Below are 25,926 nucleotides of genomic sequence, written 5' to 3' on the forward strand. Positions count from 1 at the left end.
GCTCTCTCTCGATGTCAGCAGCTGATGTTTGTGTGTTGAAACTAACCATTTAACTAGTTACCACAATAAGCCAAAACTCATGCATGTTTTAGAAAATGTTGAATGAGTAGAAACTTAAAGAACTTTACTAATGACTATTGCAAATTCTTAATTTCAAGCTGGTAGCAGTGAATGCAAAACATATAGTTTTTTTTAATTTTTTTTTTTAAGTTTTTAAAAAGGGGGATCTTTTTGAAACGTCACAGTAATTTTAAAATCATTTACGTCCTCTTGTAAATTTGCAAGAAGACGTAAATGATTTTAATTAGTTAAATGTGCAACGTTTTTTTTGTAAAAGAAAACATCACAGTCTACTCCTGTGTCCAAAGTGCATATTGGGATATGTTCACACTAACAGCCCAAATCTGTTTTTTAGCACATCCAGATTGATTTTAGAAAGTCTGGACAGCAACAAACTGATTGGATCCAAACCACATTTGGAGGTTGTTTGAAATGTGATTCAAACGAGGTTGGGTGCTCTGACTACTCATATTGGAGCAGTCCCTCATTGAAGATGAGAGCTATTGGTTAATATGTGTCAGGTCCTGGTGCACCTGGCTCTTAAAGGGAATCAGGACACGCCACTCCACCTCTTGCGCTGTGTGCTGCACTTTATGCCAATACTTTCCACCGTTTAGCGAGCAAAATAGACTTGGCCACACCCTAGATGCACTAGCATGCTGTGCTTTATACCATGCGTGTGAATTGATGGGGGTAAAATTGTCCACATATGACGAAATCCCTCAGGACGGGTGGTAAGATCAGGTCTGAATTCTCTCACAGTGTGCCAGCAGTTTAGGCTGTAATGCTAGGCACCCATATAGAGAATGTTTAAATGCCTATTGCCAAACTCACCTTGGGTATAAACATGTATTTGATACCATTGAAGGCACCCTGAAGAGTGATGCCACGGATTAGGTAGATAAAGAGGACCACATATGGAAATGTGGCTGTGAAGTACACCACCTGCAAAGAGAAGCAAAACAGCAAAGTTAGGGTAAAAGTTCAAATGTGGGTATAAACTCTGGATAATCAGGTGGCATGTTGGACAACTTCATCATATTGTCGGATTAGACCTGACTATGGACAGTGAGGAATACCTGTAAGTGTGTATACTCCCAGTATTTGCAATTTAAGGGACTTTCTTACCTTTCCAGTAGACTTTACACCTCGGACAATGAACAGGTAGGTAATCATCCAGGCAAGCAGGAGGCACATTGCCTGGCCTGTATGAATGCCTCCATTCTCTTCAATAGAAGGCGAGATGTTCAGTGTTTCCCTAAAGAAGAAATACTGGGTGGGTGTTGCTCTCTCACACTCCTCTATAGGTCCTGTCCGGTTGGAATTGATGGGGCATTCTGCCCAGGGCAGCACTGACTGGGATGGTAGAGAATACAAAACAGAGTAGCTGTGTTGTCTTACAGTCCAAATGAAATCCAGTACATTGTTTAAATAAATATATGAAAATGTATTCAGTGTATGAAATTAATTTATTAATCAGCAGCTCACTTGAAATGAATGAAAGAGGTACCAGAAACTCCATGCATTGATGATGTTGTAATACAGACAAAGATACAGGGATGTCACAACACTAGCAAGACCTAAAGTGAGAGAATTATACAAAAAATGTAAAATCACAAATCACATCACAGAGGACAATTTGTTTCCTATTTTATAATTATTATAATAATCATTTTGATACAACATTACATAACATTAAGTAAAACAAATCCCATGTTTTTGAGCTGGGCCCAAAACAGTCAAGTTGCCAGAGTTTTATTTTGTCCAACAGTTAGTCCGGGTGATATCCCCCCCAAAAAAATCTTCACTTTTTTATAAAAGCATGACTATTTGGTACAGCTGTTGGACAGTTTCAGATTTGGAACTGTTGCAAAAACACCTCTTTGCGTTATATATTTTGCATCATATCTCCTGAACAAAACATGATAACACAGAAAAGGTGATGTATACTCCAATGTTTTGATGGTCAAAGATTACAATGAACACCATACTACACCGCTAACTGTTCAGGTGAAGAGGTACTGTTGAATTCTGTTACACTATTAGAGGGAACCTAAAGCCAATTTTGTGAAGGGATCACACCAGAACAAGAAATGTACAACAATACATTGTACATTGTGTCCAGGTATAGTTCACCTGTCCCACCACACTCATTTCTCTAATGTCATCTGTTCCAATGCACCATTCACGTCACAGCAGGTGCGATCCCATTGCAAGATGGTCTCCAGTTTTACCTAACCTCATTTTTATCTCAACCACACGCCTGTGAAGTTTTATGACTGCATCTTGCAGAGTCTAAAACAGTACCTTTGGAATGGAAGACTGGGGTGGGGGTTCCCATCTTTAAGAAAGAGGCCCGGAGGGTGTGCTCTATTTACTGGGTATCACACTGCTTAGCCTCCCTCGGAAAGTTTACTCCAGGGTGTTGGAAAGGAAGCTGCAGCCAACTGTAGTATTTCGGATTCAAGCGGAAAAATGTGGATTCCGTCCTGGTCCGGACCAGCTTTTTAATCTTGTGGTCAAGCTGGGAGAGGCATGTGAGTTTGCCCAACCAATCTACATGTGTAGGTCCCCTGGGGAGTACTGTGGGGTGTATTGAGAGTATATTGAGGGGGAAAGTGTCCGGTTCGGGAACCTCAAACTTGCATTGCTGCAGATGACATGGTTTTGTTGGCTTCTTCAGCCTGTGACCTCCATCAGGCACTGGGGTGGTTTGAAGCCGAGTGTGAAGCAGTCGGGACAAGGGTCAGCACCTCTAAGTCTAAGGCCATGGTTCTCTGCCAGAAAATGGTGGATTGCCCCCTCCAGTTGGTGGGAAAGCTCCTGCCACAAGTGAAGGAGTTCAAGTATCTCAGGGGCTTGTTCACCAGTGATTGGAAAATGGAGCAGTGCTCTGGACTGTCATGGTGTAGAGGAAGCTGAGCCAGAAGGTGAACCTATCAATTCACCAGACTATTCATGTTTCGATCCTCACCTGTGGCCACAAGCTGTGGGTAGTGACCAAAAGAGAGAAATTGCATATACAAGCGGCTGAAATTTGTTTCCTCCATAGAGTGGCTGGGCTCAGCCTTAGAGATAGGGTGAGGAGTTAGTTCATCTGTGGGGAGCTGGGAGTAGAGCCACCACTCCTTCGTGACAAAAGGAGCCAGTTAAGTTGGTTTGGCCATCTTGTTGACCAACTGGGCGGAACCCAAAACTTGCTAGGGGGACAATATATCCCAACTGGCCTGGGAACGCCTCAGGATCCCTCAGGGGGAGCTGGAAAGGTTGCTAGGGGAAAGGAGGTCTGGAATACCCTTCTAAGCCTGCTGCCTCCACGACCCAACCCCAGATAAGCAGAGAATGGATGGATAGATGGATGGATGGATCTTGCAGAGTTGTGACAGAATCCCGCTGACAACATCTGTACTCAGATTCTTTGTAGTCTAAGTTGCTAAGGTCATATTGGAGCAGTGGTAGCCTAATCCTGGCGGCACTTGCCCCTCCTTAATTATCCCCACTGATGTGCCCATGGCCCATAACCTGGACTTCTCCAGTGGCCGACAGATGATACTGTAGTTTCATCTTTGAGTTTTTAGTTGTGAATGGGTAACTGTGTGAATAAGATCAGGACATTTTTTAATACTTACTAGTGCAGTGCCCGTAGGAAATATATATTCCTATAGAAAAGTGGGAGGTTAATTAGCTTTTTCAGGGATGGCCAAATGAGGCTGTGTTTGAAGGTGGGACGTCAGGGATATTTAGGTTTGTTGTGAAATCCGATATGCCAGGTATAATTGGTCATTTTTGACTATTTTTGATTTTGCCATTATATTTCACCTTAAAAACTATTTACTTGGTGTCATTATTTTCAGCACAACCTCACATGTGTGACTGTACAGTTATTTTTTTATTGTGACATACTGTATTAACACAATGGACCTAAAATCACAAAAAAAAACATAAAATCCGAGTAGAAAAAGTATGATTTTTTTTACTGTGAAAACCACAAATGTGTTTAACAAACCATTTTTAATTACTTATAATGCAAATATAAATTAGTTTTTTGCTAAATATGTGCATACATTTTAAAAAATTTACAAAGTTTTATGTAACTATTTACATTTAATGAAGAGCTGCACTGCCTGCTCCACATTCAGCTTCTCCTCATTGTTTTGACTCATTTAACAAAAAAAACGACTCCACTACACACTAAACACCAAACACTACATAACACACTAACTATACACTCCAAACACGCTAAATGTCACAAATCTCTCAACTCTCAATATCACTGTCTCTAACGCTGTCTCTTTACCTACCGTCGTTGCCTGTCATTCATCCGCCTCCATCCCTCCCACAACTTCCCCCGTTCCTCAACAACCAAACTTGCTCCTTGGACACTTTCATGACAAAAGCCAGTTTTTACCATTTCTTCCTGCACCAGACACAAAGCAAACGTGACGGCAATGTTCGCGAAAAAGCGCGGCGGACATTATTTACCTTAAGTCCGGTTTTGGACATGCCGGTGCGTCCGGTCCATCGACTCGGGAGGTGGGCCGTGTGGGTGGGCTAGCAGCTAGCTACACATGAACATCCACAGATTCCGATTCTACTTTGTTGTCCGCGCATCTCCGGCTCTCCTTAGACCCGAACAGACTCGGTCCGGACTCGTTTAGTCTCATTAATCCACAACAGTCAGTTTAGAAGCACAGAACGGGACCGATCCCCAACACTGGTTATAATGAATATTATTACTCCCTTTCAGTCACCGTGTTAACAGGGTTAATGAATAAATAGATTAGACTATTAGAAACTCCTGACAACACGAATTTAACTGACATGATATTATCAAGTCTTCCACAGGTTCTCAAATACTGTTTTAAACGGTTAATGATGTAGTATGTGGTATCATTATGACATCAATCGCACAGGGATAGACATCACCTTTTCTGTGTTTACATGTTTGGTTCAGGAGATGTGATGCAAAATACATAATTCAGTCACGCCGGCTACTTAAGCAATCTTAAGTAGCTTTTGCCATGGCTCCATCTCTGAAAACGTTCAGGGCCACAAACTGTACCAGGTTTCATGCTTCTATGAAAAAGTGACACCTCACCTCACATTTGGTGCGTATAATCCTGAGTAAGTGTTGAAAAGTTGGCTAATGCTTTATGTACGCTTCACCTAGTAACCATTTAAAACAAATAAAAGAATATCATGTCCAGGCAGAAACTGCGACCACACAAGAAGCATGAACATTTAAATGACAGTACAGTATGAAGTGGTAGTGCCTGAAAGTGTCAACTGCAGATCAATCAGAGGCACACACTCAAAAAAAAAAAAAAAAAGCTCTTCTTTTTTCTGTTAGCAGAGAGGCAAAGGCACTAACTCATCAGTAGTCTTGACACGAGTCCCAAAGGTGCATCAATGCACTGTGCCTCAAGTACAGTCAGTTGGCTCAGACAGAACTTACCCACTCCTCCCAGATAAGGGCTGATGGCAGTCCATGCCCCGATGCTGCCTCGGCTCATCTTCTGACCAATGGCAAGCTCCAAGTAGAATAAGGGAACACCTTCCAATAACAGCATGATGAGATATGGAATCAAAAACCCCCCTGAAGGTGGAAATATAGTTGTACTTAGGCAATTCAGAAAACTACAGACATATAAAACCAAAAACATCTGTTGCTGCTAGTCTCAGCATTCATCTTTAAAATTTACCCACTTCGAAAAATTAGTTCAAAGTACTTTGTATACAGATTATCAAACGGACAATATACAACAGAAAGAGTTAGGAGTTTTGTGTTTGTTGTCTTTTCAAGAGAGTGTGTTTTCTCTAAGCTTGCTGCTCACATGTTTAAAAATAGGTTCAGTGGGTCGAGCTTCTCAGCATCCTGTACTTTGGTACATAAGGCATACATAATTTTTCCTCAGGCTGAGATTTATCTATGATGAAGCTGTTGCTGTGTGAGTACTGAGCAGCTTTTGCACATGAACTACACAAAAGTCAGGCATGAGGTGGTAGTTGACAAGACTTCTCATGGGATGGTAAAAAGGAGTTAAATTACAGTAGAGAAGCAGTAAAGAAAAGACAGTACTATAATACAGCCTGTAATTTTATATTATGTGTTTACTGTGTACGTTTTTTGCAACTTAAGTTGTAATTTCGTTTTATGAATAAATGCTGATACAGAACAATCAAATTGGGTACAGAACAATCACCACCGGTGGCTTCTCCCACCACTCTGGTTATCAGAGTCATGTTATTGCGAGGCATGGCAGGAGACAGTGGATTACTTGGACAAGATCCCCAGCATCTTGGGGAAACATCCACGCACACAAATATCATTGTGCACACTGGCCACAAAGCTTATCGGAAGCAATCTTCTGAAATCCTATAATAGAGCCTGTTTTTGTGTCCAGCCCCATTCATCCACTGTGCAGAGCAGTCGTCATTTTAGCCAGATTCTTAGCCTCCAGACACACAACACACACATCTACAGACAACCAAGAAGAAGGCTTGGCACTAAAAGCTGACTTTTCCCCATGCCACTGCTAGTATCCAATCCTGACATGAACTCGCAAGCTCCCCCTTGTGAACGTCCTCATGAAGCACAAACTTTCATCAACCCTATAACTTCACACCATCCCCATACATCTAATTTTGATATAGTTTTATTTAATTAATATAGGCCCTTAAACATGTACTTTACCTACTGTAAACTCTGCTATCCAAAGTACGCCATTGAGATTAGCTTGCCTAAATGTTAGCAAAGTTTTTATTTTCAGTGATTTTATTTCCTCCACTGAGACCTGGCTGTCGCCTGGTGACTACGCACAGCTGCCCGAACTTAGTCCTCCTCACTATGAATATTTCAGCTCTCCCAGGGACAATGGTCTGTGAGGTGGTCATGCTGTTGTTTAAAAAAAAAGTTGTAATAGTTAGCCCATTACTTCAGATAAATTCTCTAGTTTTGAGGTTTCGAAACCACCGAAACCCTCAGTTTCTATTGAACTTATCACCTATCAAAAAAGCCTAACCTTGATCAATCACTTCTACAGATTTCCCACTTCTTATCCCCCTTCCATATGAAATTCTAGAAAAGGTGGTGTTAACTCCTCAGTCTGGGTTTCGCAAACAACACGGTACCAAACCTACTGTCATCATGGTTACAAATGATTAACTGATGACTGCTGATACTGGGGAGTATTATATGATTTATTGCTGCTTGACCTCAGTGCGGTGTTTGATATCACTGATCGTAACACTCTTATCAATGGACTTAATCAGTGTGTATTACTGGAGTGTCTCTTAAACCCGTGAGTCATATCTCTCAAATAGAGAACTTCCTATTTCAATTGGTAAACACATTTTGTCTTCGGCCCCATTGATGTGTGGTTTTCCACAGAGATCTATTCTTCATCCCCTTCTGTTTTCCCTATTAATGCTCCTGTTAGGAAACACTATCACTGTTATGCTGACGACACACATATTTACTTATCGTTTAAGTCAGCCGTGTTAACATTTTAATGGAGTGTATAAATGCCATTGAGAAATGGATGAGTTGTAACTTTCTGTAGCTAAAACTGGGCGGAGGACATATTCTTTGGCTCTGATCACCGAGCCAACATACGATAACAACTATTTACTGTTCAACTGGCAGTCAATATGAAATCTACAGCTTGTAATCTAGGCATCACGTTTGACTAACAACTCAACTGATCCACGTGTCAACAGTCTTATTAAATCCTGTTACTTCCACCTTGGAAATACCAGCAAGATTAAATCAGCTCTGTCTTTCCCCTGTTTAGGAAGTCTTATTCATGCTTTTGTCCTCTCATGTCTTGCCTACTGCAGTGCACTTTATACATGCCTGAGTGAATCTTCAGTGGTTCAATGTCAGCAGGTGCAGAACACTGCTGCCTGTATTTGAACAAAAAACTACTGTAGATACCACATTACTCCAATTCTTTCCTCTCATCATCAGGTAAAATAGGATTGATTTGAAGGTTCTTTTTATAATTTTCAAAGTCCCTCATGGTCTGGCCCCCAGTTATATTGCGGAGCTTTAGACACCCTATTCTGAGAAAAATGAGACCCTCTAACCTACCCTTACCAGTAGGGTTGGGGACCGGACTCTGTACTTTTAAGGGTACTGACCGAATTACATCTGTACTATTGAGAAGTGATTCACATTAAATCAATTGATGCCACAATTGGGTACCTGAGAGTGCATCTTTACAGCAACATTAAAGAGAGTGAGATGTCCCCCCAAAACTGCGCCAGAAATACCTTACCAACATGCTGTTAAGTTTACTAAAACAGTGTGTTTATTAGTATCTCTGAAACATTGATATAAAACCAATATAATGTGAACTTCACACTGTATACAAGGAAATATTACAGCACGCTTTGATTCCCAAAATAATTTCATATGATAAGTGCTCAGTCCACTAGCTCAATGCTAAAACATAGCAAAACAACTAAATGTAGCAGTTAACTTAAAAAATTCTATTTAAAAGATTACATGCAGTAATGCAAGATGCTACTGAAATAAAAGTTAGGAAGACTGACTATCATGTGATGTGCACTGTTACTGGAAATATGACCCATGATATATTGACTTTAAAAGTTAATGATTTAACTAGTTTGAAATTAATTTACTTTTTTTGTTATTACAGAGAGATAAAAGTACCAAAAAAGGTACTGTTGGATACCAGTGTTGAATTCCAGGTGGCATCGGTTCATATGTGAACAGTTCCCTGGCCTATGTACTAGCCTTCTTGAGTCCAGGCTGGTGACCAAGGTGCACCGGGGCTTTTGCCATCACAGACGCTCTCGAACTGCCTGCCAGAGGAGATTAGGCTAGCAAATACATTACTTAAAATCAACCTAAATCATTGCATTTGCCTTTATAATGATTGATTAGTAACTTCTATGTTGCTGCTGTGTTTTAATTTCATTCTTTGTAGCTTTGTAACTGGCCCATGGTCTTGTTTGTGTTGTTTTAAATATGTTTATTCTGTGAAGCACTTTGTCACCTTGTTTAGATAAGTGCTATGTAAATAAAGTTAGTATTATTATCATTATTCTTATTAATATTATCATTAGACTACGGTATTACGTTTCTGTGGTTGGATGACAATACAAGCCTTCTGTAGCTGTGCACTTGAGAAAGGCACGTTTTCTACTCCAGCCTGCTCCGTATGACCTGCTGGAGGAAGAAAGGACCCATTTCTAGACTTGTTCTGACATCAAATCACGAATTGTACAGTAATGTCCATTCTATCAATGTCATGAGAAAAGAGAAAATAATATTTTTTTATTGCCCTTCGTCTACTACATCACAGCAGAAATATATTTTACCATGGTACTTTACCCTGGAAGTACCCATAATGAGAAATGGTTTTTGTAATGTTGTCAGACACTTAGAAGAACAACCTGAGCAGTGCAGTAACAAAAACACTTTTAGTGGACGTAACTTTGATGATCACAGTTGCCACAAAGGCTCACATCTACTGGCGCTACTGGACCAATTCCAAACTTTTGGATGTATGAGTTATTTACCCACCAAAACATGTGAATCAAAGGCCAAGGTTTAGAAATACAGAATTTCCCCTTTAATGTTGCTCACATGTGCTCTATGATTAGAAGCTTTTATTATAAAGCCCACCGGCACTGTAGACAGTATTGTACACAATACATGGATATTTTGTCCTTTGTTATTCAAATTTAAAATGCTCACATTTTTAAATGATAATCAAACACTACTGAAGCCTTGTGGAAGCAATCAGAACGGCCAAACAATACAGTAAAGTTGTTGGGGACAATGTTCATTTAGCTGTCCCTCTGCAGCCCTGAGAGAAGCTTGTCACATGTCTCCGCTAGTTTCCTGCTTGGAAGTTACACTTCCAGGACAGTAATTACAGTAGATGTGTGCTCATTGTTCAGTGATCCATGTAAAGGACCAATAAAGACAAAACAATTATCCCATCCAATCACATTATCTCCACTCCGGACACTTTAGGACCTGTTTCATGAGAAGACCTGGCTCTGTCTATTCTAACCTTTACTATAATACTGCTGTTTATTCCTGCACACATAGGAGAGGAGCAGGAGACAGAGTATATTAACTGTGTAGTTTTGGAGAAGAAATTCAAAGTCAGAATTTTTATAATTACAATATTATTGAGATAATAATACAAACTTTTACCATAAGTGAATAAACAAGCTGTTCTCAAAGGAAAATAACACTGTTTGAAGCCAGAGAGTTGGCAGGGTCCGCCACATATAGACAAAGTAAAACAGTATGAAACTGTGTTGTCCTTTAAGATCAGTTTGTTTATTCAGAATACTTTTTACACGGAAACACCTGCACCGCTTCTTATCACCTGACCATTGCGCGAAAGCAGCAGTTATAGTGTAAAGTCTATATGCTGCCTATTATATAAATCTGGACTAGTTTAATCATACCTTTACTTCCTGCATGGTTCTACCCTGTTTATGACCTGCAATTAGGTCTTGTTTATTGCCAGTTTCGACAACAATAAGTCATTTATTTTGATAAAGGATTCATGCGGAAATTTTCCGACAAAAACAACTCACCTGGATAACGCAGACTATAAACATCAAGACAATAAACTGACAGATATGTGCCCCTGTGAATTAATTTTTTGCTCCTTGTCTGTATGTCAGTATGTATATTTATTTTGGCCTATGTATTCATTTCAAGGAGAATGTAAAGGCAGATAGCTTTGAGAGGCCTTTTAGTGAGAGATGTTTAAACAAAGATACTCTACATCATCTACAGGAACATAACAGTGAGCCATGATGACATAACTGTGTTGTATTCAGCTGTGAGACTCGGCTGGTTGAAAATGAATATGTTCTCTCTGTTTAAAATACTACACGCGCCACACACACACACACACACACACACACACACACAAATGCACAATGAAATGCATTTGTTCCGCAGGTGAGCTGGTCTGCAGTCACTTACCTCCACCGTGCATTTGACAGAGGTATGGAAACCGCCACACGTTTCCCAGTCCGACAGCATATGAAACACATGCCAGCACAAACTGTATGGGACTTTCCCAGTTTGGTCTCTTTTCCATGTTTGCGTCCTTTGAACGTCTTCAGGTATGTGCTTGGGCCTCAGGAGGATCAGTGCGCAGTGTCTCACCGTGCGTCCCGTCACCGCTTTATAAACTGTGTGATTGTTGTGTGGCCAGTCTCAGGAGGAGGGTCCAACAACACACTGCTTGAGTCGTTCAGTAACTACAGCTCCCACGAGCCTTTCGTTTCAGAGCGCTATGGAGGCTTCTTGGGATTAGTAGTCATCCAACAGTTGAGCGAAAACACACAAGATCTGTGAAAGTGACGAGGGTTAAATTCAGGGCAACCATGTGAATGTTTGATTGCACATGGTCATTAACCCACCTTTTATGCTGAGTGGATTTTAGACTCTGACCAAATTGGGCCTTTCCAAGTCTCTTCCACGGTTTGTTTTTATTGTGCTTTGAGACAATTACACAGTTATGTAAGAGATACATTTACAGACAACACAAATACATGACTGACATTTGTCAGTTACCGTTTTTATTTCCCCACATGGGTCCTCATGTTGCGCTTATGAGGTAAGACAATCACTAAAACCATCCAGTCAACGAGTTCCCTGCATCACTTCCTGTTTCCCCCTTTTGGTTTGTTTGTAAAAAGTCGGTGTCAACAGGAACATGTTAATAACTCAAATGTAACATGTATCATTTTCATTTCGATTTGATTTAACCCAATAACAGGTGCGTAAGCACCCTAAAATAGATAATGACAGGCTCAGCCACGAAGCTTAAATCCAGTTTCAACAGGTCACTCATGAGCTCACTAGCTGTTGGTGTCTGGACTGATCTGGATAGAGAAAAAAATGGACCCACCCTTTGTCTGCTTTGGCAAAAAAGAATTGAGAATCAAGTTATGATGCTTTATAACATTATCCTGCATATTAATGTACAACAGGTTGTACAAGTTGGCCCATAGTGGTATTACAACTATTATCTTCTAAAACAGAGGTTCTCAACCTTTTGCAAGCTGGGCCCCCCCAAAGCTGGTTCATTGCAGTTGGGCCCCCCCAATAATTAGACCCAGCATCTATTTGGAACCGGCGGTTATTTATCAAAATATACATCTGCACCCGGCGTTTAAAGGGGACCCTGCGGTTAATTGAAACCCGGCTATTATTTGGTAATATACGGTACATTTATCCCTAGCTCTGTACACCAGGGCGTGAACGGCGGCCGCCATGCGCATCCGCGATTCATTTGCACCCTGGACGCGGAATGGTGTGTGTCTCCTCTCTGCTCCAACTGCAGGCTGGACTGCTGCGCCAGGCTACTGAGAGACTGACCGCCTGTGAGTGCTTTTGGACGGGGGAGGGACTCTCGGCAGCACCCGCTGCTCGTTGAGCACAGTAACTGCAGAGTGATACGTGCTTTCAAGTCAAGTCTCCAAACACCACAAAAGTAAACCAGTAAAAGTCGCTAGATTTGTTGGTAGTCGCTTTTAACAAAAAAAGTCGCCAGAAGGATGATTTGTTTGTGTGTTATAATAGTCCAACCACTTGCATTTCGACATGGGGGGAATTTTCGTGATTATTAATATTTATTTTTTTTCGAGATGTATTTTTTTTCCTCCCATTCTTTAGCCTACTCGCGCCCCCCCGGGAGAGTGTCTGCGCCCCCCCAGGGGGGCGGGCCCCACCGGTTGAGAACCACTGTTCTAAAACATGAATGGGGCATTAAGGCATTCATTTGTACCCTTTACAACTTGTAAGTGCTGTGACAACCAAGAGATAGTTAACAGAGAAATACTCAATCTTTGCCCTGAATAACTAACAGAAGCCAGTGTTAATGCTGTTACAGCAGAACCAGATCGTCGACCACATGGGGAGCAGGCAGCATGGTCAGTCAAGGAAAATAGTATTTGCCTTAATGTGATTGGTAACTAATGTTTATTACACAATTATCTTGAATATACAGGGGAAAAAAAGATGTTGAGCCTGTTATGTCGTGGCTGTTACACCAGCGTTAACACTGAATTTTGGCCTATTTTTTCTCTACTAACCTGCTCGTAACAGCTGGCAGCACATCAGCCAACATGGTTTCTTTGTCTTCTGTATATTTTCTTTTTCACGCTTACATTCAAAACCATATCTTATAATATTTAATACTTTTAAGGATGTCACAGTTTCCATATTAAATGAAAATCGTTCGGCATGAGCTTTCAAACTTCGGTTAACCAAATCACAAGCAGGGTCTGCGACCCAGTAATTTGTTTCTCTTTGCACACATCTGGTATGTGTCCGAAGGGAAATTACAGCACTTCACAGCTAGTTACAAAGATAGATAGCATAGTTTAGGGGTATCCAGTTCCTTGACTGATCTTCGCTGTCTACCGTCACAAGTTATTTAGCAGCTAGCTCAGTGTTCGTGCTGCTGACAGTCATCTGCTGTATAGGGTTTCACCAAACTCTGCTGTGCAGTGTGCAAGAGGACGCTGAAGTAACGCTGCATGAACTGTGACAGCGAACACACAACACAGCCTTTCAGTGACTTTTAAACTTATCTTGCCACGAGATGGTTAGCTAACGTAATTTTACTACCCATTATTACAGTAATACTCAAAGGTCTGCATCTGATTTCTATCTGAGGTCAGGGGTCCGAAACAAGTCCAGATAACAAAATAATATTTAATCAATGAATTAACATCATCCACATGTCATGTAATTTGTAGACTTAGTAATTATTAAATGCGGCAGTAAAATAAATTGTAACTAAAGACTACGTGGGGACCTGCTGATCAAGAATATGTTGAGTTTGCTGATAACAATTTGATAACACTTTTTAATAAAAGTTTTAAAATCTGCCCATGTTATAATTCATGGGATATTGTCAGTATTTTGGTATTATTAAAAGTGCTGTTGTGAACCATCAAGACAGTTATCACAGATGTAGGTCTTTGGTTTGAGCTGAGGAAAGTGCGAAAAAATAGACACGTTAACATTTTAAATGATCTTTTTGTGGCAATCATAGATTTATTAGGTGGACTTAAATCCACAATGTCATATCACAAATAACAGAGTAGATCGCAGAGTTTAAGATGTGCACCTCCATGCAGCATGAAGTCATTTGAGTGTGTCAAAGTCCAGCACAGACAAGAGAGCCAGGCTTTGACACCCATTTTCGTAGTGGCCAAACTGTTAATTACATCTTCATGTTATGCACTGTGGCCCGAGAAAGACCTTTTCCATAAGCTTACATTGTGAAAGAAGTGTCTATATAACAGTGGATACATTTTTTAGTATCACAACCTCCGCAAAATGAACAGTTTCACTGTCAGAATTTTAGTCATTCGGTCCAATAACATTTTGAAAGTTTAGAAGAGCCACTTTATTTTATATTCAAGTTAACCGGTTGCTAAACCAGAGGTCTCTATAGTGTGATACATATATGCATCTGCAACTTTATAGCTGACAGAAAATTCTCAGGACCAATGTCAATGAACTCGGCTGCAACAATGCCTACTGTATCCGACTCTGCAGCGGTCAATGTCTATACAATGTCACAGGAAGGGAAATAAGTCTTAATAAAACAGGCGAACAGGATCGCTGCAAAGCAGAGGCAGTCAGCACGGTGCCCACAGGCACCTGGTCACCGGACCTTATGAATCGCCTGTTACCAGCCATGGTAACAAAAAGGTTCTCACTGAGAATTAAGCTCTTGACACCAGCAGTTATACTCTTTACAGCGGCTTTATACAAGAAAAGGAGATCACTATCTGTAAAACACACTACCTCCAATGAAAACAACACCTCCAACTTCTCACTGAGGTAAAGGCTGCTTCTCTGTCATTACCCTGGTCAACTTCAAAATACACTTTTGTGTAATGTCCAATTAGGTTCGTTTACTTTTCACCAAAAACAACAAATCCTCTACCATCGTCTGGTCAGTCGGCTGTTGTAACTCTCTCTACATTACAAGGGAAATGTGCCTCCTGTTACACTGTGCTGCGACTGTGCTGCTGGCCTCACTGCTGCACAGAGCAGACACCTGTGGCAGTTTGTAACAGTAACCCTCATCATCCAACTATTGATCTTTTTAAAGCAATGGAAATAATCAATGAGCCTGATCACTGAGGAACACCAGGAATGCTGCCTAGCTCAAAAAGCCTGCCTGCAGAAATCCTGTCTCCTTCATGTAGGCTAGCCCCATAAAGCTGTGTGGCTGTGTAAAAGAAGTTTAAACTGATCAATATAAGATTTATAGAATCAAATATAATACAAACTTAGAAATACTTTAATATAATACTGTGAAAATACTGAAATACTGTGATATATTTTCATAACTATGTAAACAGGCTGGAACAAGGTCTCCACAACTGTGTTTGAAGCTAGAAAGATGGCTCATTAGAAGGTCCCTGCAGATAGAAAGACAGATGCAGATGCAGATGAAATGTTGATGACAGTCTCTTCCAGTGGCATTGGCAGGTAGTGGCACCACAGTGGCAAACTGTGGCATGTCCGTGGCATCTCTACTTGTTTACACATTTTAATGTACAAAGTTTTGCACAATTTCTCTTTCTTTTGCACTTCTTAATATGATCTAACTATATATTGATATCTGTTAAATAGCTTAAATGTAAATGTAAAATATTGTACTATTCTTATTCTTATATTTAATATTTACATATATATATATATATATATATATATATATATATATATATATATATATATATATATATATATATATATATATATATATATATAATGTTTATGTATGTGTGTATATATATATTAGGGCTGTCAAACGATTAATTTTTTTAATCGCGATTAATCGCATTTTGTCCATAGTTAACTCGCGATTAATCGCAAATTAATCGCAATTTTTTTTGCACATTTTTTTCTGTTCTAAATGTACCTTGATGTATTTTTTAATGTTCTTAATACTTTTAACAACATAAGAAAGGGCAAATATGCTTGCATTATGAAAATTTTTTTTCAACACTTCAAATCATGCAGGAAATAAAAGGCCTTTTTTGTTGTCTGCTTTTTGCGGGGGGGGGGGGGGGGGGGGCTCTCTGCATCTGCCGTGTGTTTGGCTTGCAACTGATATTTGAGACTCAATGTACTTCGATGGTAACTCATTTCATGTCGATAGTACATGCAGATAACTTTTGTCCTATCGACCGAACCATCTGGCTGTTTTGAAAGTAGTTTGCCGTTCATACCGTAAATGACCAAATAATATCCGGGGTTCAATTAACCACAGGGTCCCTTTAAACGCCGGTGCAGATGTATATTTTGATAAATAACGGCCGGTTCCAAATAAATGTCGGGTCTAATTTTTTATTTTTTTAAAAATTAAGGAAGAAGACCTGTCCACTGACACTGCACGTTTTTCTTCTTCGCCTTTTTCACGCAGTGTGCTGCTTTCTGTCAGTCAGTATCACACTGATGATCACCATGGCTCCGGTGCAGCAAAACAATAAAAAGTACCACTTGAAATTCAAACTGTCTGTCGTAAAATATGCAGAGGAAAACTCGGGAGAAGCAGCCGCTAGATGTTTCTCTGTCGACCAGAAGAGAGTGAGAGAAACGGAGCTTGAGCGTCTGTCTGAGGAGGACATCAACAGGGCCAGGCTGCCTGCTGGAGGAAGGAAGAAGGCTAGCGAGGAGCCTGAGATAAACATGCGGGGATGAGTTATCAGCAAACGCGCACGCCATGAGAGAGTGTCCCACAAAATGATCAGGGTGATGGAGAAACAAATGTCCGCCACCGTGAGTGACAGCCGAGATGAGGAGTTTGCAGCGAGTGCTGGTTGGCTGAATCGTTTCCTCCGCCGCAACAACTTCACTTGCAGAAGGATGCCAGAGAATTCACAGAGAAGCTGGAGAAGTTTGGGACATTTTCATCCAGGATTATTGTGAGGAAGGAATTAAACGCCTGTCCCAAATTGCCTTTTGGTCTGTTAAGTGATTGAAACAACTAAACCCCCCGGCTATTATTTGGTATTTTACGGTAAGTCCTTTCTCAATTTCCTCACTTTTCAGTCCACCGTGTTTTTCCCGAACCGCCAACCCTGCTGCTTCTTCTTCTGATTCCCTTTCTGCCACCTTCTGGATCAAGACTACAGGTGCCACTGACGGCCGTAAATCTTTCAATGCGCGTTTTGTTTTTTGTTTTTTTATACCGAGCGTTAATCGCGCGTTAAAAAAAATAACGGCGTTAAGAGGATGTTGCGTTAACGCGTTATTAACGCGTTAACTTTGACAGCCCTAATATATATATATAATATTTTCCTTGTGTTTATATTATTCTTGCATTTCTGAACTGCCACAGTTTGCCACTGCGTTGCCACTACCTGCCAATGCCACTGGAGGATCTCGCTGTCTCTCAAATCAATGAATTAAGACTTTTCTCTTTTGGTTAAAGTTTCCTCCCTAAAATTACACAGTGCTTCTTCAAATGTATACAATTCAGTAAACTGAGCAAATGTTTACTACTTTAATATTAAATGAAACAAGTAGCCCTCCATAACACTCCCTCTACTTGAGGTAGCTCTCAGTCTCATGAAGGTTGGTGACCCTTGCTGTCAATGATCTCCTGTGTGTTTAACGTCCCTGATAATCCGTTGAACAATAGAAATTGTACCTCATAGTAGAAAACTGTACACATCATAACACAAGGTGTGGCAGACTGGAGTCTGGACTTTGATAAGCCCCAATAAAGTGCTGCACTGGGTGATACTTAATGCCCACAACAAACCCCCCATGTTTCGAGGACACCCTCCTCAAAGGAGCCTGGTGACTAAGCAGTTTAAAATCTGTTGTTGGAAAGTGCCGTCTACCGCCAAGTATCTCTTTTTTTATGTTCCTGATTGAGAGGTGAAATAAGTTGCTGTGAATCCATTTGAAAGGAATTGTTTAAATTTGACCATATGGCCATAATGTGACAGGAACATCACACTTGATACTGTGTCCTTCTTTAAAGAAGAATGTGAAAAGGGACCTACACAAGGATCCTGTATGTGGACTTTTAGCTCAGCATTCAACACTGCTATCCCTGAGGTCCTCCAGAAGCTCACCCAGCTCACTGTGCCAGCCTCCATCTGTCAGTGGATCACCAGCTTCCTGACTGACAGGAGGCAGCAGGTGAGGCAGGGGAGCATCACACCCAGCTCCCAGACTACCGGCAAATAACGGACACTGAACACTCTGTTGGTGTATTGGATTGAATGATGATGAAAAAATATAGTGCTCATCCTCATCTATCTATAAATACAAGGAATCTCTGTCTGTCTGTCTGTGTGTGTGTGTGTGTGTGTGTGTGTGTGTGTGTGTGTGTGTGTGTCTGTTGGTCAAATAGCTCTGTGGATAAGGATCACACTGACCCGAGACTTTCAACATGGCTGCTGCGTGGTTCAGTGGTGTGCATCTAAGCATTTGTTTGGACTGCAATGATACCGTGAATAAATTATTTCATAAATGCTTACTGTTTATAGCACACTGTGCACTGTATATATACACTATGTATATATTGGATTCTATTTATGTATGAAATGTTTTATTTGCGGACCCACTATTGCTGTAACAAAATAATTTCCCAGTCTGGGATCATTAAAGTAATTCTATCTATCTATCTATCTATCTAAAAACGGGCTTCTGTCACAAAAGTGTCCAAGCAGCAGGTTTGGTTGTAGAGGAACAGGAAGTTGCGGGAGGGACCTAGGCGGATGATTGACAGGCAACGACGGTCGGTGTGTAGACAGCAATATTGAGAGTTGAGAGATTTGTGACATTTAGCGTGTTTGGAGTGTATAGTTAGTGTGTTATGTAGTGTTTGGTGTAGTGTGTTTAGTGTGTAGTGGAGTCGGTTTTTTGTTTAATGAGTCAGAATAATGAGGAGAAGCTGAATGTGGAGCAGGCAGTCCAGCTATTTATTCAGCTGGAAGGAGCTCAGGCAGACCTGAGCATTGCCTGCATTTAAATGTAAATAGTTACATATAACTTTGTACATTTTTTAAATGTATGCACAAATTTAGCAAACAACAATTTATATTTGCATTATAAGTAAAAAAAAAAAAAAAGGTTTGTTAAACATATTTGTGGTTTTATGGGTTTTTTGTGATTTTAGGTCCATTGTGTTAATACAGTATGTCAAAATGAAAAAAAGAACTGTACAGTCACACATGTGAGGTTGTGCTGAAAATAATGACACCAAGTAAATAGCTTTTAAGGTGAAATATAATGGCAAAATCAAAAATAGTCAAAAACAGCCAATTATACCCTGGAATATCGGATTTCACAACAAACCTAAATATCCCTGACGTCCCACCTTCAAACACAGCCTCATTTTGCCATCCATGAAAAAGCTGCTTAACCTCCCACTTTTTTTTTTATAGGAATACACTTTTCTTACGGGCACTGCACTAGTTGAAAAAAAAGGAAATGGTGGATTGTTCAGCTTTTGTTCAGTTCAACATGTTTACATGTTTTAACCTTTAGAACTATTTTAATTATGTAAAGTATACCAGTATCAGTCATGTTGAGATGACTCAGGGGAGTTATGTTACGTTCAAAATGGAACGTGTCAGACAATTTGTTGTGGACGTCCAGGACTTTCTACACAGCGGAGTTTAAAACCTCAGTAAGATCAATAATCAACTCAGTAAGAGTTAGAGACGGTCTGTTAATATGCATTATTGTTACTGTGCTGTCATCCAATTTATCTGCCAGTAAGCAGCTTGAGCCAGTTAATGTTAATGGAAAGGACTGTTAGACTCAAGGATTGTGTCTCAGATTTGGTATTCTGCAGTACAGGGTCCCCTCAGGGTACGGTGCTCTCCCTCTCTCTTCCGTTTCACCCTCTCAGACTTCATGTACAACACCTCCAAAAGCTTTCTGATGATACAGCCATTGTTGGATGTGTGTCTGAGGGGCACAAACAGGAATATAGGGGGATCATTAACGACTTTGTTACGGGTGTGAATGCAACCGCCTGTATATAAACACCAGTACAACAAATAAGAATGACATCAACCTCCAGAGGCAAACACCACAGATCACACTAGTGAACATCCAGGGTTTGGACATAGAGATGGTGGCAAAATACAAATACCTGGGTGTTCACCTTAACAATAAACTGGACTGGTATGACAACACGGACACCCTGTACAAGGAGGACCAAAGTTGCCTCCATCTGCTGAGGAGACTGAGGTCCTTTAAGGTGCATTACTTTGAACATTTTATGAAACTGTGGTGGCATCAGCGCTCCTTTATGCAGTGTTGTAAATATTTTCTCTGACAAATAGGATAATAGGTTACAATAACAAATGCTTTTATTTTGAAATAAGAATGTGTTGTGTTGTCTTCCGCCAGTGTAGCGTTTAGACGTTAGTTGCAAAAAAAAATAATGTTATTGTTGCTAAGTAACGGATCTGTCTTTTTCCTCCTCGTACTTTTATGTCGCCGTTGTTGTTTTTCCTTGCTTGTAACAGTGTTTTCCGTGTTTAAATCAGTAAATATGATCGGCTTGAATGAGAAATGGCAGTGAAGGTCATTTTTTAAGAAGCTCCAACACTTTTCAAAACAACATTTTGGTGCCGAAACCCGGGATTTCAAGACTGAAAGACTGTGAACGTTGTGAAATTGGAGCTACCGTTGAACCTGTCGTTAACAGCGGAGATGGTCGAGCGGATGAAACGGAAACGAAAGACGATCCGCACCTCCACAACAAAACTTTTGACTCGTATGGAAGAGGAGGTGAGGAAGGATGGACCCGACTGTGACTCCGTGAAATGCTGTCGGTTTTGGTGATCAAGGAGGGAACGTTAGCGGACTTGGACAACGGCATCGAGGATGAAACGCCAACGGACGAACTGGAGGCGGAGATCGCGACCACTCAGGACTACCAGGACCGCATCATCACACTGAAAGCCCGGGTCGATAGGCTCATGAGGACGACGCGGGACCCCGTGAGCGAGCGGATGAGTGACGCAAACTCTGGCACAGTAAGATCAGAAAGCGGACAGACTGTTAAACTGCCGAAGCAGGTGATAGAAAAATACGACGGAGATGTAAGCCAGTGGCAAGAATTCTGGTCCCAGTATGAAACGGCTATTCATGAGAATGACGCACTGTGTAAGAGGGAGAAGTTCACCTACCTGAGATCCCATCTGACTGGAAAAGCAGCAAGAGCTGTAGCAGGACTAAGCATGACTGATGGGAATTATGATGCAGCAGTGGAATTACTACAGAACCGTTTTGGAAGAAAAGACATTGTAATTAGTGCACATATGTCCAAACTGTTGAACCTTGCTCCTGTTTAAAGATCATCAGATGTTTCAGCACTCAGACAACTGTATGATGAATGTGAAATTCAGATCCAGAGCCTGGAATCCATGGGAGTTCACAGTGACACATATGGCTGCCTGCTCTGCCCAGTACTATTACAGCTGATACCAGAGGACATAGCACTAGCCTACACACGCAAGTCAGACCCAAATGGTGAATGGAAAGTGCCTGAGCTCATTCATTTCCTTCAGAATGAGGTTCAAAGTCGAGAAAGAGCACTTCAACTGACCAGACCAGGTAACACACAAAGGGACATCCCGCCAAATAATAGACCTGTCTGTAAACCAGCACCCTCTTATGATAGAAAACCAAAAAGTTGGAGTATGCCCTCAGCTACTGCATTGCACACAGCGAGCACAGCACCACAGACCTGCATCTATTGTGATAGTCCCAACCACCAACCAGAACATTGCCCTGACAGTTCTGTGCCAGCTCGCAAAGAAAAATTAAGGAAGCTGGGAAGATGCTACGTGTGCCTGGGTCCAAAACACATAGCGAAATTCTGTAAAGTTAAAAGTGTTTGCAATTTATGTGGACGCAGACATCACCAGTCAGTGTGTGACCAAAATAACCCCCAGACAAGTGTGAACAGTGGTAGTACGGAAGCTGTTGTATCCTCTGTGTCCAACACAGCAAAACCAAAAGCTAACACACAGAATACAGTGCTGCTCCAGACGGTGAAAGCGTGGACAGAGGGCCCAGCAGGAAGAAAAATCGTACGCTGTCTGTTGGATGGAGCCGAAGAAGCTTCATTCATGAAGGTGTGGTGAAAGCTCTGGGATTACCAGTGCTAGGGAAAGAGACACTGCATCTGCACACCTTTGGATCTGCTGCTCCTGTGACAGTACAGCGCAACATTGTCAAGGTATCACTGCAAAACGTGTGGAACACACAACAGAAAACAGAGATTGAGGCAGTGGAAACCCCTCAAGTGTGTACAGCAGTGATAAAGATTCCCAGCGAACCCATCCAAGAGGAGCTAAAGAAAAATTTTCCACTGGACGGTCCTGATGATGCAGAACTGTCACTGCTAATAGGAGCTGACTATTACTGGCAAGTGGTATCTGGCAAGGTCCAGAGAATCACAGAATCACTTGTTGCCATAGAAAGCAGCTTTGGGTGGTCTCTGCAGGGGCCTATTTCATCATCCAGTGTAACCGACACCACCTGCATGCACATCAGCCTAGAAGTGGACACAAAGATCTCAGAACAGTTGCATGCCTTCTGGGAATTGGAGTCACTGGGCATAGTCAACGAAAAGACCCAGAGCCCAGCAGAAACCGAGGCTCTACAGAACTTTGAACAGACTGTAACTCACAAAAATGGTCACTATGAAGTTGAGTTACCATGGCGACATGACAAACCAGCACTCCCAGACAACTTCAGAGTTGCAAAAAGACGGTTTGAAAGCCTCAAGAGGAGAGTAAAGAAGGATGCAACACTCAACTACAGATACAATGATGTCATCACAGATTATCTACAGCAAGGCATCTGTGAGGATGTAACTGAGAACACCGCAGCAGAAGAACATCCAGAGACTGTGAAATACTACATGCCACATCATGCTGTTCTCCGAGAAGAAAAAGCGACAACAAAACTGAGAGTAGTGTTTGATGCATCATCAGGTTGCCCCTCACTAAATGACTGTTTACTGACTGGGCCAAACCTTTATCCAAATCTGCTAGACGTGCTAATCAAATTCAGATTACACCAGATAGCCTTTACTGCAGACATCACTAAGGCATTCCTGCAGATAGCTCTAGCAGAGAAAGATAAGGATGATGTTAGATTCCTGTGGCTCCATGGACCTCCAAACAAGAACTGTGAAGATGAGCTGCGCATTATGAGAATGAGTAGAGTAGTGTTTGGAGTGTCACCCAGTCCATTTCTGCTAGCTGCCACTGTAAGAAAACACATAGCACAGTACGAAAGTCAGCAGCCCAGGGTGGTGGAGGCACTGAGAGATTCTCTCTACGTTGATGATTTCATCTCCAGCTCAAGTAATGTTGATGAAGCCTTTTCAGTTTCCACCACAGCAAAAGAGATCCTGTCCCATGCTGGCATGAACCTGTGCAAATGGGTGACAAATTCACCAGATTTGAGAGCCAAGTGGACACAACATGAAGTGGAGCACACAAAAGAGACAGATGCTGGTGGAAATGTGCTGAAAGTGCTGGGATTAGTGTGGAGATCAGAGAAAGATGAGTTTGTGTTTGACTTGAAGGGACTACTAGACATTGTAAAGGGCAAAGAAAACACAGAGAAGTGTGTTACAGACATCAGCACGTATCTTTGACCCTATAGGATTCCTCACTCCATTTACCATACGGGTAAAATGCCTGTTTCAAGAACTGTGGGAGAGAGGAATCAGTTGGGATGAACAGTTACCCACAGATTTGGCTGAAAAATGGGATCAGTGGTGTGCAGAGCTACCAAGGCTACACCTTGTAGCTATTCCAAGATGGTACCACATTGAAATCCAGCCAAAGTCACAGACACTGAAACTGCACATCTTTTGTGATGCCAGTGAGAAGGCATACAGTGCTGTTGCGTACCTGCAAGGACCAAACAAAGACGGAGACATTGTAACATGTTTTGTGGCATCCAAGTCAAAAGTAGCACCCTTAAAGAAAATGACTTTACCACGCCTGGAGCTTATGGGTGCACTGATAGGAACAAGGTTAGCAAATAACCTACTCAAGCCACTAAACATGGAGAAGAATCACCTGCACATGTGGACAGATTCAATGATTGTCTTCCATTGGATACGCAACACAGCACAAAAATGGAAACCTTTTGTGTCAAACCGAGTGACTGAGATAGTCTATCAAAGTCTATCAAACCCAGAGCAATGGTCCCACTGCAGCGGAAAAAACAACCCAGCTGATTTACCCACCAGAGGCCAGAGCGTTGACAACCTCATCCAGAGCCAGTTGTGGTGGAGAGGCCCTCCCTCGCTGCTGTCTACTGATCAAGCTGAAAGCATAGATGAGGACTTTGTTGCAGATGAGGTGAACTCTGAGCTCAGGTCCAAGTATCAGACAGCAGTACAGCTCACCAGCACTGAACCAGCTGAACCACTGTTAGACCTAGACAAGTACAGCAGATTAAAGAAAGTACTAAGAATAACTGCATGGGTAAATAGGTTCATAGCTAATGCTAGATCCAGTCAAAAGACTCAGGGAGAGCTAACTTCTCAGGAGCTCACTGCAGCAGAAGTGTACTGGGTGAAGATGACACAAGAGCAGAGTTTTAGCCAAGAAATCAGTCAGCTGGCATCAGGTCAGAACATCAGCAGAGATTCTAAAATCAAAGACTTGAAGCCATTCTTAGATAAAAATGGGCTCATTAGTGTAGGAGGCAGGTTACAGCACTCTGATTTCAGCTTCAGGGAGCAACACCCATATGTGCTACCTGCAAACCACAGATACTCTGAGCTACTAGTTCAGCACTGCCATGAGAGAGTCATGCATTCTGGAGTCAGGGATACTCTAGTTCAGATGAGGGAGAGATACTGGGTTCTAAAAGGGAGACAGCTAGTTAAGCGGGTGGTATCACATTGTTACATCTGTAGGAGGTTAAAAGTGAAACCAGCTCAGCAAGTGACAGCTCCATTACCCAGAGACAGAGTCACAGAGTCTCCGCCCTTTGAAGTAACTGGTGTAGATTTTGCAGGTCCACTGTATGTAAAATCTAGTGGACAGCCTAAGAAAGCATACATTGCACTTTTCACTTGGGCAGTGCATCTAGAGTTAGTGTCAGACCAGACTACTGAAAATTTTCTATTGGCTTTAAAGAGATTTATTGCTAGACAAGGGCTATGTAAGATCATTTATTCAGACAATGCCAAAACATTTAAAAGAGCAGACCAAGACTTAAGAGAACTTTGGAAGTCATTGAAAGGATCAGAGCTCACAGAGTTTTTCTCTGATAGAGGAGTCACATGGAAGTTCATCGCTGAGAGAGCAGCTTGGTGGGGTGGCGTCTGGGAGAGACTTGTGAGGTCTGTAAAAACATGTTTAAAGGAGTCATCACCTGGTTTTTTACATATCCAGTCCCTCTTGGATCACTTTGGATCAATTCTTAAAACTTATTAGAACATTTTTTTTTCTTCTAAAAATCAAACATAGAGCTTGTTCTGACACTTTTTCATACCGCGACTTTCTCACGCGAGATTATGCGCGAGGTTTTGACCGGTCCGGATGTGCATTGTATTAATATGTAATGAGGCGCGCGTTGATTGGCCGCAGGAAGGACAGAGCCGGAATGGGGGGCGAGCCTGCATGCACACAGACTCCACAACATAAACAGCCCCCTGTCATGGCGCACACACTAAATGACGAACCTTACGGAATTCAGGCATTTATGTACGAGCCAGAGTCGGAACCTGAACGGGAGAGTGAAGAGGCAGAGACGGTGGAAGAGACACGTTTACAGCAGGATGTCTCTGAATGGTAAATTCTTTGTTTTTT

The 25,926-nt window shown here is 41.5% G+C and overlaps 1 protein-coding gene across 1 annotated transcript in view; it reads right to left on the minus strand.

Annotated features, from left to right (window-relative positions):
• slc6a20 (solute carrier family 6 member 20) overlaps nucleotides 1–11,337 on the minus strand; it is a 28,876-nt gene extending 17,539 nt beyond the window's left edge. The window contains exons 1-5 of the mRNA XM_030394084.1: nucleotides 11,045–11,337; nucleotides 5,516–5,656; nucleotides 1,549–1,640; nucleotides 1,189–1,416; nucleotides 895–1,005 (exon numbers count right to left, since the gene is read on the minus strand). Of these exons, the coding sequence (XP_030249944.1) occupies nucleotides 895–1,005; nucleotides 1,189–1,416; nucleotides 1,549–1,640; nucleotides 5,516–5,656; nucleotides 11,045–11,162 (690 nt within the window). The 5' untranslated portion in view covers nucleotides 11,163–11,337. The remainder of the gene's footprint in view (nucleotides 1–894; nucleotides 1,006–1,188; nucleotides 1,417–1,548; nucleotides 1,641–5,515; nucleotides 5,657–11,044) is intronic.
• Nucleotides 11,338–25,926: the final 14,589 nt, after the last annotated feature.

Source organism: Sparus aurata, chromosome 17 (assembly GCF_900880675.1).
Source record: "Sparus aurata chromosome 17, fSpaAur1.1, whole genome shotgun sequence".
Lineage (NCBI taxonomy): Eukaryota > Metazoa > Chordata > Actinopteri > Spariformes > Sparidae > Sparus > Sparus aurata.